Raw genomic sequence first — 15,684 nt, 5'->3', positions numbered from 1 at the left:
CAAGTGCCAAGCTATGGGTAAAAATGCACAACTGGGGTGTTCCAACCAAACTCCTGGACGCCATAATCAACTTGTGCTCCCAGACGTGGGTCCAGGTCAGGAAAGGCGACGGGAACAGCATAACCAAAAAGATTCAAACCCTTACCGGTGTAAAACAAGGGTGTGTGCTGGCACCCTGCCTCTTTAACATCTATATGGCGGACCTAGGTAACCAACTATGGTCAATTCCATCAGACCCCCCAAAACTGGGTAACATCCCTACACCCAGTCTCCAATAAGCGGACGGCGTAGTGCTCCTCGCTCTAACACCTGTGGGTCTGCAGCGACTCATCACCAAACTAGGAGCTTATACCACCAATGCCCAATTAACCATCAACCATCAAAAAAAAAAAAATGTGTTTTGCCAGACGTGTTAAAATCAAGGCTCATCGCAAATTCACCTGGTACTTGAATGGGCAACCTCTGTCCCCAGTAGACTCATACAAATATCTAGATTTCCTAATAGACCGCAACCTTAACTTCAAATTACAACTGGGGCAAGTGTAAACAACTGCAGTTCGCTTTCAGAGTCCTAAAGAAAAAACTTACAGGGTGCTCCACAGGCCATTTGCCTTTAAGCTATTTAAGGACAATTCTTACCCTCGATTTCATACGGCTCGGAAATCCTAAACATGAAAGATGTCATCCCCCTAAACTCAGCAAAATCAACACTTTTTAAGGTCCTGTTCTCAATCCCCCGACACATTTCACCATCCCAAATTCGTCTAGAGTGTGGCCTGAGGAACCAGACCCCCGATAGACAAGGGGCATTAGTTAAATGCTATTGGAGAATGAGGGACGCAGAGGACAACACCCAAGCACACTACTGCTGGAAGGAAATTGAAACTCAATCCAGGCAAAGTAACTCAACGCTCAGTGTACTGAAAGACTCCCTCGCGGAATTGCAAGTCGAGGAGGCCTGGCTCACCCTCCCCACTTACTCCAGTTTCAAAACCGTAGTGAACAACGCAATTAAAAGTACCTCCCTACTAATGGACAAAACAGCAGTCTCACAAAAAAACACGCCTGGACCATGATTCAAGGCTATCAGCGGCTGAAACCTCAATCATATTTACGTGATCACTTCTCCCAGAAGAGAAAACACTACTTAACGTTATTGCAGCTGGGGTCATTCCCATCAAAAGATCTGACACCGAAATGGAAATACCCCTGGCAACCCAGGGAATGTCGCTTATGCGGAGGTTGGGACGAGTCCCTCCTACACTTATTATGCATATGCCCTTCCCTGGTAGTGACCCGAAGAACGGTCCTCCGGGAAGCCTTCAGTAAGGAACAAATACGGACATGCAGAGCTGCTGTCATCCAATGCCTGGGGGGCTATCAATCCAATTTGTCCTGCAGAGCAATCACATTTCTCAAAATGGCTGCAATAGAACTGGAAAAAATGGAAATCATTCACTAATTTAATAAGTTCCAGCATACCCATTAACGCCATTGTCTCAACATTTCAAATTATTTTGTTTTTAAAATTAAAATGTATTTTTACTCATGGTGGTCACCCACCCGTTTATGATTTTTTAATGAAATCAAATAAAAGTATTTATGAATGACTGACTAACTGATTGTTTTTTTAATTAGTCATGTTTTATAGCATATATTTAAAAAATTTATATTTTTTTGTTTATCAATTGGTTATGTTTCTTACTATATTAGTTACATTATTAGTGGCTGTGAAATTTAATGTAATTAAATGTTGTCTCTTTTAGTTCTGTATTGGGTTGTGGCTTTATAGGGGAATAAGGGTATAGGGTGGGAAGTAATTTAGTTATAATAAAGTAATGTTGTTTTAAAATTAATGTTATGTGTTTAATTGACATTTAAGTTTGTTAGTTGTATTACTAGTTTTTTATGTAAATGTTTTTGCAGGTATGGCATATATAGGAGTTAAGGGAGCAAAGCAAAATTTATTTTGAATACATTAATAATTAGTTGTAAATTAATATCGAATTAATTGATAATTATGTTAATTGTGTATTTTTTGTTTTTTAGGGGCTGGTTGTGGGATTGTTGAGGTAAAGGGTGGGAAGTAGTTGTTTTTTAATTCGTTAATAATTGGTTGTTAATAATAATCATTAATTAATTGATAATTAATTATGTTAATTGTACAATTAATTGTCTTAGGTGCAGGATGTGGTATTTTTGGCATAAAGGGTGGGAAGTAATTTATTATTTAGTAATTAATAATTAATTGATAATTATTTATTTGCTAAATGATTATATTTATTGTGCAACTTTAAAAAACAATATTGGGCTGGGTTTGGGTTTTTTATTCAACATTTTTTTTAATTTATTTACTTTTTTATTTTTATTTTTTATTTTGTTCAAGATATTTTACTTGTTTTTAGTGGTGCACCGACGGGAGTGGGAGTAGTCAATTTTACCTCACCATAATCCAACACTTTCCCTACTGTTAGCCTAATTGGTGGGGATAGGACATATTACCACTCTGCAATCCATCACTTTTCCTTCTGTTGCAATTACTGGAGTGGAAATAGGAAATTTTACCCCTCCGCAATCCAACACTTTCCCTACTGTTGCACTGACTGGAGTTTGAATAGTAAATGTTAACCCTTGCAATGCAATACTTTCTCTACTGTTCTACAGACTGGAGTGGGAATAATAAATGTTACCCCTCCGTAATCCAACACTTTCCCTACTGTTAGACTGACTGGAGTGGGGATAGTACATTTTACCCCTCCACAATCCAACACTTTCCCCACTGTTGTGCTGACTGGAGTTTGAATAGTAAATGTAACCCCTCCCTAATCAAACACTTTTCCTACAGCTGCACTGACTGGAGTAGGAATAGTACATTTTACCCCTTGCCTATCCAGCACTTTCCCTACTGTTGCACTGACTGGAGCGGGAATATAATTTTTTGTTGTTAATTATAATATTTTTTGTTGAGTTAATTGTTTTGGGAATAGTAAATGGTAGTATTTTCAAATATTATATTTTAATAAATGTTATATTTATTGTAGAACATCCTATTGTTGTGTGATTTAAAGTATTTTTTTATTTTTGTGATATTTTACATGGGAAATTTATGTTTATTTATTTTTATTTTTAATAATGTACTTTATTTTGTTATTTTATGTTATGTTATGTTATAAAAAATGTATAAAGCGCACATACACCAAGGTTTCATGGCGCTATTCTGAACTGGTCGCAGCCAAAAAGAAAAAAGTGTTAGTCGTGTGCTTGTTTTGAATAACCATGTTTTGAGAAGTTTCCTAAAACACAATAGTTCTGTGCAAGACTGTATCTCCAAGGGGAACGGGTTCCACAGCTGTGGGGCCAGGTATGCAAAACGACAGCCTCCATGTCGTTTCAGGTTGAATTTTGGAGTGACTAACAGATGGAGATGTTTGGAGCGAAGACCCCGGGTAGGGATATACCTAGATAACAAATTATTAAGGAATATGGGACTGTGGCTATTTAGTGATTTAAAAATTAGACAGCCTGTCTTAAAAGCAGACCGTTGAGGCAGAGGGAGCCAATGTAATTTTTTTAAGAGAGGTCTGGCAGATTGCCACCTGGGCTGCTGGTGGATCAATCTTGCTGCCTGATTCTGCACCACCTCGAGTCGCTTAGTCAGGCAGAGTGGTAACCCTAAATAGATTGAGTTGGCATAGTCCAGGTGGGACAGTACCAAACCTTTCACCACCTGTATTAATGATGCATGGTTAACCAGGGGGCGGATCTTTTGGATCTTTCGCAATTGAAAGAAGCAGGTTGATACCACTGTCCCTATTTGGGTCATCAGAGATAAATCTCTGTCTATGGTCACCCCAAGGCTTTATACGGAGGTAGAGGGCTTGGGGGGGGGGGGCTCCCAAGTTATGCTGGCCAAAAGTGAGGGCCCCAGGAGACCTGGCTTCCCCCTATCAGTAGCACCTCAGTCTTGCCTGGGTTAAGTTTCAAGTGATTGTAGTCCATCCAATGACGGATGTATAACATGGTTTCCTGAAACTTAGTGATTGAATTGAGGAAGTTGTCTATGGTGAATGTGAGCTGTAGATCATCCGCATAGTTGAATGTCGTCACATTCCTGTCTTTTAAGGACTTGATTAAGGGTTGGAGGTACAGATTAAACAGGTGAGGGGATAAAGAGGAACCCTGTGGGACCCCGCACGCAGTAGTCAACTTGGGTGCTGTAAAATTAGCCAGGCGTACTGCTTTGGTGCGGCCCTCTAAAAATGATTCAATCCAATCTAGGGCAGGGCCCTGGATACCAGCCTGTCTGACACGGTCCCCCAGTATCCTGTGGTCAACTGTGTCAAACGTGGCCGATAAGTCCAGGAGTACCAAAGCCTGAGGGGTGTCTGAATCAGCTTTCCTACGTATATCGTCCAGGACTGCCAGTATCACTGACTCCGTGAAGTTGGCATGACAAAATCCTGCCTGATGGGGGTCCAAATAACCAGATTGTTACATAAAATTGGATAGGAATTTAGCCACATGTGCCTCCAATATTTTAGCTAGGTAGGGGAGTGGAGATATTGGACGATAGTTAGAGGGATTAGATGGATCTGCTCCAGGTTTTTTAACCAAAGGGCCCACTATTGCATCTTTAAATAGTTTAGGGACACAGCCCTATGACAGTGATGCATTCAGGAGAGACAGAGAAGGCTGCGGGAAGGTGGGAAAAATTTCTTTCAAGATATATGGCAGGCAGCAGTCCCGCAGTGAGCCATATTTTAATTTCAACAATAGGAAGGAGAACGCCTTCGGGCTAATCGCAGGGAACTGTTCTAGCAGTGAGTTGTTCGTGGGTGTGGCCAGGAGAGGTTCATTGGGAGAAGGGCATGGGATGCTGGCTTTAATTGTGGCTATTTTCTCAAAGAAAAAGTTGTTCAAATTGTCACAAAGCTCCTGAGTAGGAGTAGATTTGAGCGAAACTCTTTCGGCATTTGATAGCTCATTCACAATCGAGAAAATCTCCTTCGATTTATTACTGGAGTTCAGAATCCTAGGAGAGAAGTGAGCTACCTTTGCTGCATTGATGGCTTTATGATATTTTTTTCTGTGCCTCTATATAGAGGAGCTTATCTTCAGGAGTGTATTTTAGTCTCCATTTTCGCTCTCTTTGTCGAAGTGCTAGCTTCTGTTCTCTTAGTTCATTGGAGAACCATTTATGCGCGTCAGCCCGTCGATTGAATCTAAGTTTCTTATATGGAACAAACTTATCGCTGACATTTTGGAGCCATGATGCGATATAGGCTTCATGGAGATGTAGATCCTGAGTAGGCATTGGGATTGAGCCCGCTAAGGAGTTCATGGACTCCGCTCTAATGAGGGTACCCCAGCTTCTTATCATGCCCCCCTCAACCGGGGGAGACTTAATACTGGGAGGTACTGTTAATCGAGAATGTTATAGGATAGTGGTCAGACCATAAACATGGAAGTATCATAGGGGCGGAGATAATAAGATTCATGGTATATGACCCTTATTATGTGTCGCCAAGGACAAATGCTGAATAAGGTTGAAAGCTTTTATTCGATATGCAAGATATCTTGGAAGCAAACATACATATAAAACAGCATTACAAGATTTGGAGAGGGGATGGGGATGGGGGCTGCACTATGGAAGCGAATGAAAACTCTTGCGGCTCCCCCTCTCCCGTCCCACCCTTACCCTCAAGTCAGTGTCCCCAAGAGCCCCAGCTCATCTCTGGCCATCCTGCTTGGGGATAAAGATGGGGCTACATAGAATATCTTGAACTTCCGCTAATACCAAAACAAGGCTCCCTGATGCCATGATGCGATATAGGCTTAATGGAGATGTAGATCCTGAGTAGGCATTGGGATAGAGCCAGCTAAGGAGTTCATGAACTCCGCTCTATTGAGGGTACCCCAGCTTCTTATCATGCCCCCCTCAACCGGGGGAGACTTAATACTGGGAGGTACTGTTAATCGAGAATGTTATAGGATAGTGGTCGGACCATAAACATGGAAGTATCATAGGGGCAGAGATAATAAGATTCATGGTATATGACCCTTATTATGTGTCGCCAAGGACAAATGCTGAATAAGGTTGAAAGCTTTTATTCGATATGCAAGATATCTTGGAAGCAAACATACATTTAAAACAGCATTACAAGACAGAAAATAGACATGTCAACATTTAAATGCTAAGAGAGTAAAAATAGGAATTGACCCTACATAAATTAACTAAAAAATCTATTAAATTGAGATTGACAGTCTCTTGCAGCGAATCAACCAGGAACGTTTTAAAAATTTGGCAACGCCACACACGATTGGAGGGGAGGTATCAGTCAATAAAATACTAAATGCCTACGTGTTCCCAGGTGTCTAAAAAGTGGTTTGAGCCAGTATCTCCTAGGATTATTATAATCCAGGCACTCAAAAAAGATGTGTGCTACCGTTTCAGGCCTAGATGGACAAAGGGCACAAAAAGGCGATAGATTAATGCCGGATTTCCATTTGGACACAAAAGCCCCGATCGGGAGGGTGCCCACCCTGAGCTTGATGTATAGAGCCCTGTCAACTGGTAAGGTGATTAAGTCCAAGTAGGGTTCATAAGCTGGCGCGTCCTTTTTTTCTAGAAATGCTGCAGTCGAGTTACAATGGTTTGGGTTCCCAATAAGTTTGCCAAAGACCCAGTCCCAATAAAGTTTTTTATGGTCAGCCCTTGGTGGAGCAGATTTTGTAGTCCAGCAGTCCCCCAAACCCAGCTCCCCCAGCAGGTTTTTGGTGTCCCTCAACCACTTAATCTTGGCCCAGGCTCCCATGTTCATCACCTCTGCCAAGCCGTCGGCATAAGATTTTAATTCCGGAACCCTCCATATGCGGGACCAAAGGAGCAGTGGTCGGAGGCGAGCCTGGTCTTTAATGCTCTTGCAACCAAGTCCAGGAGCCCCGGGACTGTCGGGGTACTCATGGCGTGGGCTAGGAGGTCCTTCAAAAACTTATTTTCAGCCTTGGATAGGGGCTCTAGATTGCCATGTCCCCACAGCTCTGCCCCATACAATGCTGATGTTACGCCTCTGGCCTTGTAGATCTCGATTGCAGGTCTCACAGAATTTTTGGGTGATGCTCGAAATTCCCTAAGCAGAGCACCCCCTACTTTTTTGTGATTCAGGACCATCTTGTCAATATGGGAGGACCAATTCATGTTGTCAGTTATAAGCAACCTTAGGTAATCAAATTCGGAAACTTTCTCCAAGGGAACGGTGTTCAAAACAGGCGGGCGACCTAGTTTCCTTGGAGGATGTAGAATCCGATATTTAGTTTTATCCACGTTGATTACCAATCCTCTGGATAGACAAAAGTCCTGGAAGCGGGTCAATAATTTCTGAAGCCCCTGGGGAGTTTTTGAGATGAGCAGAGTATCGTCTGCAAACAGCAGGGTAGGGATCCGTACGCCCCCCAGACAGGGTGCGTCCGCTGGTTCTTGCTGAAGGTGCTCAACCACACCATTAACGTAAAGTGAAAATAGTGTGGGAGCTAGCACACAACCCTGTCTGACACCCCTGCAGACCGGGACCCTGTCCGTTGTTTCCCCATTTTTCCCCCAACGGACCTGGGCATAGTTAGAGGTGTGGAATTTGATGAGTAGGGACAAAATATAGGGGGGCAGCCCCAGACCCTCTGGTGGGCTATATCCATCCCTACTGTATGGGAGTCTAGGAGGGTTTGACATGGAACACATATTCCTTGGCTTTGGCGGGACATCCTCCCTAGGTCTCGGGGGCACCCCTTGGTCATCCATCATTCAGGGTGGGTTGCAGTGTGAGGTCTGATGTCTGGTCAAACACCGGTCTTCTTCTGCCCCCATCAGGGTCTCCCCTCTTTTGCATCACATCTCCTGCTCACAGCCAAGAGGGACAAGTGTGCTTCAGGGGGGCTGCTCTGCAGTCCCAGGTACTTCAGTACCCCCATGTAGACACCACCTGAGCCGGCCTCTTCACAGTGCTCGGAGGTGCCTCTTTATGGTCCTTGTTTCTTGTCAACCTCTCTAGAGGTGATTCTTCAGCCGGTCGCAATACAGGGGCCTTCCCTGACCTCCCAGAGTCTACTGTGCGCCAGTTGGTCCCTTCTATGGCCTCCTGTGGTCTGCATCAAATCCGGGGCCCCACAGGCCCTCAAGCCACCTGGATGTCGTTGTGCTGTTTGATCAGTCAGAGCCCCAAATCTCATAGCCCCCCAAGCCCCCACCGTCCCACTAGAGCAATCAGGGTTCTTTAACACCATCAGTGCTGCAGCAATTCCCCCTCTGTGCTGACTCTCATTTACTCCCATTGTTCATGATGAGCTCAGCTCGTCATGAGCACACGAGCAGTGTACTGCATGACGAGCTCAGCTCGCCAGGAGCATCGAAGGGGTTAAGTGGCAAAGGCACCCAGCCGGCCCCCACACTTTGTCCATTGGTCACCAACTTTTGTCTTTGCCTCTCTCCTGGCTATGTTGGATCAAGCTTTTGCCCGTTTCAGCGGCCCCCTCCACTTTGCTTACAGATGCCAGCCACTCTGGGGGCACATTGTGGAGGGGGGCTGGTATATCTATGATGATGGGCCAGGCCATGAACAGATCACCTCAAAATGCCTCCTTCCTGACTGCCATCTTAGCCATGACCCCATTTGCTACTATTTTGTCACCTTTAGGGCAGTAGTAACCTTAGACATGTAACTTGTGAATAAAAATGGTCTTATTTATTTGTGGGTCGTTGCTGGTATTAGCATGTTCATTAATAAACTTCTCCTTACCTCATCCTAATCCCCTCCCTGCTCCTCCCTAAACTACTCAATCAATCAATCAATACACTTGTAGAGCGCGCTACTCACCCATGTGGGTCTCAAGGCGCTGGGGAGGGGGGAGTGCTGCTACTGCTCGAAGAGCCAGGTCTTGAGGTGTTTTCTGAATGTGTGGTGGTCTTGGGTCAGTCGTAGGTGGGTGGGCGGAGAGGGAGTACCACGTTTTGGCCACCAGGTAGGAGAATGATCTTCCTCTGGCGGTGGTTCTGCGGATCCATGGGACGGTGGCGAGGGTGAGGCTGGCAGAGTGGAGTTTGCGTGTTGGAGTGTAGAACGTGATGCGGTTGCTGAGGTATACAGGGCCTATGTCATGGAGCGCTTTGTGTGTGTGGGTGAGGAGCCTGAACGTGATCCTTTTGTTGATGGGGAGCCAGTGAAGGTCTCTCAGGTGGGCTGATATGTGGCTGTGGCAGGGGATGTCGAGGATGAGCCGTGCGGATGCGTTCTGTATGCGCTGGAGTCTTTTCTGAAGTTTGACTGTGGTTCCGGCATATAGGGCGTTCCCGTAGTCTAGTCGGCTGGTGACGAGGGCCTGGGTTACTACTCCCATTTACCTGCAGCTATTCCCTATTTTTGCACAGCTCCCAGATTCCCTTTTACATTAATTACAAAGGGCCCAATTCCGATGTCGGACGGGCTGGAGTCCATCCAACATCAGTTGAGAACTGGAACCGAATGACCTCCTGTCTTTAGTTCCAGGCCCGCAAGTAGGGTCGGTCGCAATCCTATTCTTTACAATGGGAGCATGCATTCTGAATGGAATGCATGCTTCTATTGCAAAGAGCAGAGGTGCAGTTCATCCCTGCACCCCGAGGCAGGCACCTCAAAGTGCCTGTCACCGGGTTCAGGGATCAAAAGGGGGGCATGAAAAGTGCCCCCTAGGCTGCTATTTGGCAGCCTTGCACCCATGGGAGCCATGCTGGTGGCCCCCAAACACAGATTTCTGAAGCCTTTCTGTGTCAAAAAGGCTGGCAAAGAAAGGCTGTGGGAATCGGCCATTGTAATCCCTCAGTCGGAAAGAGCCGGCCGAGGAATTACTGAAGGCTCCCGAATGGCAAACGGGCTCTCTGTGCCCATCGGAGGCCATTCGGAAATCCTATTCAGATTCCCTTCTGACTCACCCTATCAACATGGGTCGGTTGGAAAGGAATCCAACCAGTCGATTATGATGAGGTCTGAAGGGCTCCCACCGACGGTCTGATCTGTTTCAGCCTGCATCGTAATTGGGCCCTTAGTAGGAAAGACATGCATGTGAAATATACAACAGCTGGTGGTGGAGATTTTGAACTGAATGATTTTGACCTGCAATATGTACTACAAAGTGCAGTTTGTGAATTAGACCCCTTGAGTGCCCTTCTCTGAATGTAAATGAGAGCATCATGCTTTAAGAAGGCAGAAGGAGGGCGAGTACGACCTGTACAAATTCTTTGCCCCCAGGATATTCAGGGCGGTACCCCTTTTCTACCACACACACTCAGGGCAAGGACCTAATTTTCTGCATTACGGTACTGTACCTTGCACACTCAGGGCTCATACCTCTTTTTCTTCTGTACAGTAGAATATCTTACTCACTCAGGCCATAGATCTCAGTTTCATCGGTACTCTACACTACTGTAGACACTCAGGCATAGAACAGTACAGTGCATTGTACACTGATTGCACAGATGTTAGTGTCTGCAGCACAGTATGGTACTGTGCAGACTCAGGGACAGATCTCACTTTCTGCAGCACAGTGCTTTATCGTGCACACTCAGGGCACAGGTACTATTCAGTTTACAGATCAAAGATGAGAGCTCCTAAGTTGCAGACATGTAACTGGAAAGTCATTTAAGGAACATCTTAAATGGCAATCCAAGACCTCTTCACATATGTGGCCCGGCTGCATTAAACTTCAGGTCTCAAGATGGACTTTAGATCTAAACTCAGGGACATATTTACAATGCCCCTGTGGCACTTTTACTGAGCGTCAGTTTTGTGATACTATGGAGGCGCAGAATGCCGGCCTATAGCTGCAAGGCAAAGCAAAGCCACCCTGTGTGTCAGTCAGCCATAATGCACTTTATTCGATTTTTGTTAAAATCATAAAAGGACAAGATGCAATACAATACAAATTCTAAAAAACAGCAAAGGATTTGATTGCTAATTTATAACATGAATTGTTAATTTCATTTATCCTCATAATTACAATAATTAAAATCGGAGATAAGACCAGATTTAAAATTAAATTAAAATAAAGCTTTCCCAGATATTCTTTTCTTCCTTGATCTGAAGGCAGCTGTTAAGTAACATGCAACGCTAAAGATAGTATGAGTGTCTGCTAGTGATTGGAGGTAAATTAATCCAGCAGCCTTTAGAACAGGGAGTAAATATTTTCCCCTCTCAGTAGTATACAGACCACAAAAAAATATAAAATGGAGGGTATCCCGGATTGAAAACTGATCACAATCACAGGGTGGTCCTTCTTCAGGTTTTGACCACATAGGGAAGTTGCCAAGTGAGTAATGAATTAAGTTCAGCCTGAATTTTGTTAGCAAGAGTCTGTGGAGTGGGTTAGTGACGATTTTTAGATATGGTTCACCCTGTGTGGCTTTTCATGGCTTTGTAAATTTGCATTAAGGCAATGATTTACTCTGCCTGAAAGGGACGTTCCATGGGTGTTATTGTGGGTGTTCCCACGCAACACCCATGGGCTTTGACACTGCCTCAGATTTACAACATAGCGTAAATCTGGGTCTGTGTCAAAGTTAATGCCTTCCCAAAGTTGACGTAACAAGGAGAAATGTGTTCATTCCTTATTTTTCCCTCTATCCATGTGTGCTGCATTCCGAAGCATACACAGAATGAGAACAATGTACCCTTTGATGTCCCTTCCTGCTCAAAAATAATCATGCCAACAACACAGACTCCCTTACACCATTGTGAACGGGTGCATGCATTGGCGCTCGGCTGCAGTTTGTGTGCCAGCGCTGACAGAAAGGACAGGAATGTGCTATATCTTGTAGATACTGTGCACTCCTCCCCTTATCTTTTGCTGTAGAGCAGCACAGACAGAAGGCTTGTGGCGCTGCCCTATGCAAAAATATTTTAAACATGTGCCTCAGACTTAAGGTCTTAAGTTAGAATTTAGATGTAGAGTTAGACTTCAGGTCTAAACGTAGAGTTGAGGTCTAAACGTTGACGTCAGGTCTAAAGATAGACTTTAGATCTAAACTTAAACGTCAGGTCTAAGTTAAACTTTGTGACTCTGGCCCCCTTCCTCTTTAGTTTAAACATGTGACTTTGTCCATGCTACTTAAGTAAACTATAGAATAATTAGCAGTAGACATCCCGAAAATGCCTTAAACAACCCCTTCTGAAGAAAAGCTTTCATGTGCACCAGTTACAACAGAGTATCCCACCTGTGTGTCTAAGGGACAGGCTCTAGCACACAACATGTGTCAATCCACAATCTTCTGCACTATGGCATTCAAACATTATCCAAGGAATTGTTTCTAATTCGACTAGAATAAGATGTGTTTCTTCAAAAAAGCAACACTTTTTATTCTGGGAAATACATAATAGGATTGATTCAAATTTGATTTGATCAAGCAACCATGGGGAATATTTACAAGGGGATTGCGCCACTGGAACGTCACTTTTACCAATGTTCCAGTGGTGCATTGCCCTGCATCAGATCTATAAAGTGGCGTTAAGCCACTTTTTGTGGCTTAACGCCACTTTGTAAACATTGTACCCTTTTATGCAGGTATCCTCATGAAAGGGGTGTGAAATGGGTGTTGCTCTGGGTGATTCACCGTCGGGAGCACTACCTTGCCGGTGCTGCGAATGTCCAACGACCGACGCGGCCCCACCCACTCCGCACAACTGCCACACTGCCGCGAAAAAACGGCCGCGACTAAAGTATTAAATACTGCTTTGTTGTTTACAGTATGATATTTATCTATTTATAGTTCAAATTTTGACAGTGGAAACCTTAATTAGAGAACATAGAGCTGAGCATGGAGGTATTGGGACGCAAGAACAGAGAGAGGAGACATTTCAAGATTGTGTCTATACTGCAGAGGAGAGGTCTTGAAGTTCATGAGGCTTATGTAAGATCAGGAGATTAGATTTAAACATTGAGAAATTCCCATAATGTAGCATAAGGGTCTGCATTTCCAACCCAGCATCACCAGAGTAAATACAATAAGGAGACTTTTTCCAAGCAGGGGCCCGACCCTTACATTACAGGTGTTGCTAGATGATCCCTTCTCTAAGGATGTTCTTTTATTGGCTGAGGACGTGCCTCTGTGAAAAGCAGCATCTTCCTGTTGCCCATGTGCATGACTCATTGAAGACTAATACATACATGTATGTAGACAGGGTGAGTGTATCCACACCCTACAGCCAATCACTTCAAGAATATGTTGATACTACTCCTAGGTTTGTGATGGCACTCAAGCGCAGTATGGTGACTCCTGCAAGCTGGCAGTTGTGCCCATGTCTGTCCTTCTGAACACCTCAATGAAGATGCCGGGTCAATATCCATTTTTAGTAATGGCTTTCCGAAGCCCAGTGTGCATGTTCTACAGACAGTACACCCGCACACAGGTATACATCTCGCCATAGGACAGGTCAGAATAACTATAATGTATCACATTCCACTCATCTCTCCTAACTTGAAAGCATCTTCTGTAATACTGAACAATTTTCTTTTCCTGCAGATATGGCGAACTGCTTAGCATGCCCTGAAGATCAGTGGTCCAATCAGAAGAGAGATGCTTGTATTCCACGGGTGATAGAGTTCCTGGCCTATGAAGATCAGCTGGGAGTTGCCTTATCCTCCATTACAAGTTTCTTCTCCCTCCTCACTGCTGGAGTGCTGGCAGTCTTTATTAAATACCGGAACACACCTCTGGTTAAAGCCAATAACAGAGATCTCAGCTACATCCTCCTCGTCTCCCTCCTGCTGTCCTTCCTCTGCTGTCTTCTGTTCATTGGACGTCCTTCAAAGACTTCCTGCCTCCTCCGGCAAACTGCCTTTGGGATCATTTTCACTATTGCTGTTTCTTCAGTTTTAGCCAAAACTATCACAGTGATCATCGCCTTCAACGCCACAAAGCCGGGCAGCAAGCTGAGGAAGTGGGTGGACCCACGAGTGTCCAGCTTTTTGGTGCTCTTCTGCTCACTGGGGGAGGTGGTGATCTGTACTGTGTGGCTCCTCAGCTCTGCTCCATTCCCAGACATTGACACCAGATCAGAAACTGGGAAGATGATCTTACAGTGCAACGAGGGTTCTGCTGTTGCCTTCTACGCTGCGGTTGGTTACATGGGATTCTTGGCTCTTCTGAGTTTTGTTGTCGCCTCCATAGCTAGAAAGTTGCCGGCTACTTTCAACGAGGCCCAGTTTATCACCTTCAGCATGCTGGTGTTCTGCAGCGTCTGGGTCTCCTTCATCCCAGCGTACCTGAGCACCAAGGGCAGGTACATGGTGGCCGTGGAGATCTTTGCCATCCTGACTTCTAGCGCTGGACTGCTGGGCTGTATCTTCATCCCCAAAATCTACATCATCCTCCTTATGCCCGAGCTCAACACCAAAGAATATCTAATGGGGAGACAAGGGACCCTCTGAGACCTACAGGACTGGGATAGTTGTATCTCACAATATTTAGTGACACATTATTGTTCTACAACAATATCAAGTGCAGAACATTGGATAGCACTATATCGTCAAGTTAGGCATATATAAGTGTGCATTTAGATTTACTATTCTTAATTTCACTTCTATGGGCCTAATTTTGATGGCAGACAGACTCATGTGCAACGCATCCCTGGGCTACGTGACAGGCACCATGCAGTACCTGTCACTTGGTACAGGGATCTATTTGGGGGCACCATAGGTGCCCCCCACACCAGAAGAAAAGGGTCTGAGGTGTAGGGGGGCTTGTTACAGGCTGTGAACCGCCATAGGAAAGGCTGGCAGGGAGGGACCATCCTAATCCTTACGGCGGTGCCTGGTGTGCAACGCCACCATTTTAGGGATTGGGCGGACTCCACCGCATCGGTGGGCTCAAGGAGCCCGTGGGATTCATGGCAGTTGGGATATCCACCCGCCTGCACCCCGTCGGCCATCAACATATGGCGGGTGTAAAAGCTGCATAGGATGGCAGGATAACTGCCACAGACAACCTATGGTGGCAGTGTCCCCGCCATCCTAATGAGCCCCTAAGTATCTTGACAACATTTATATCATCAAGGCACATCAGTGTGGAGGTAAAAAATATTAAAGGAGATTTATATGGGTTTTTAATCACCCTTGCGCCACTCAAGTGGGTGCAAGGGCCATGTAAATTATAGGTGGGATTCATCAAGCCATGCAAGGCCACCTTACGTGGCCCCGAGTGACTTGATGAATCCAAAGTGACGCAACTCAAATCTTAGTGTTGCATTACTCTGCCCTTGTGAGGGTTTCCAGGGGTGGATGAGTGGTTGTTCCCAAGTATCCCCCCATGGATTCCGAAGCATTCCCAGATTTACCAATACTAGTGGACCTGGGAATACATCAGAGCGGCCACGCCTTCCCAGGTGAGGCGAAACAAGGAGAAATATCTGTGTATCCACCTGTTGCTTCATCTTTATTGTGTGCTGTACTCGGCAGCCTACATAGAAGGAGGAACATTCCTCAGGGGATTGTCTTTGTGCAGGGAAAGTCCCTGCTCAACACACAGGCACCCTCGCACCATGGGGCAAGGGCGCCTGCATTGGTGCTAGCCAGGACATTGCGTGCCAGTGCAGAGGAATGACAGGAATACAACATATATTGTTAAGTGTGCCACATTCATGCCCTTACTCCATCACACAGTGCAGT

The 15,684-nt window shown here is 45.0% G+C and overlaps 1 protein-coding gene across 1 annotated transcript in view; it reads left to right on the top strand.

Moving 5' to 3' along the window:
• Nucleotides 1–14,448, top strand: part of LOC147659601 (vomeronasal type-2 receptor 26-like) — an 87,186-nt gene extending 72,738 nt beyond the window's left edge. Inside the window, exon 3 of the mRNA XM_086951618.1 lies at nucleotides 13,541–14,448. Within this exon, the coding sequence (XP_086807744.1) occupies nucleotides 13,541–14,448 (908 nt within the window). The remainder of the gene's footprint in view (nucleotides 1–13,540) is intronic.
• The last annotated feature ends 1,236 nt before the right edge of the window (nucleotides 14,449–15,684 follow it).

The sequence above is a fragment of the Lissotriton vulgaris genome, unplaced genomic scaffold (assembly GCF_964263255.1).
Source record: "Lissotriton vulgaris unplaced genomic scaffold, aLisVul1.2 SCAFFOLD_309, whole genome shotgun sequence".
NCBI classification, from domain to species: Eukaryota; Metazoa; Chordata; class Amphibia; order Caudata; family Salamandridae; genus Lissotriton; species Lissotriton vulgaris.
This window is presented reverse-complemented; position numbering and strand designations above follow the sequence as displayed.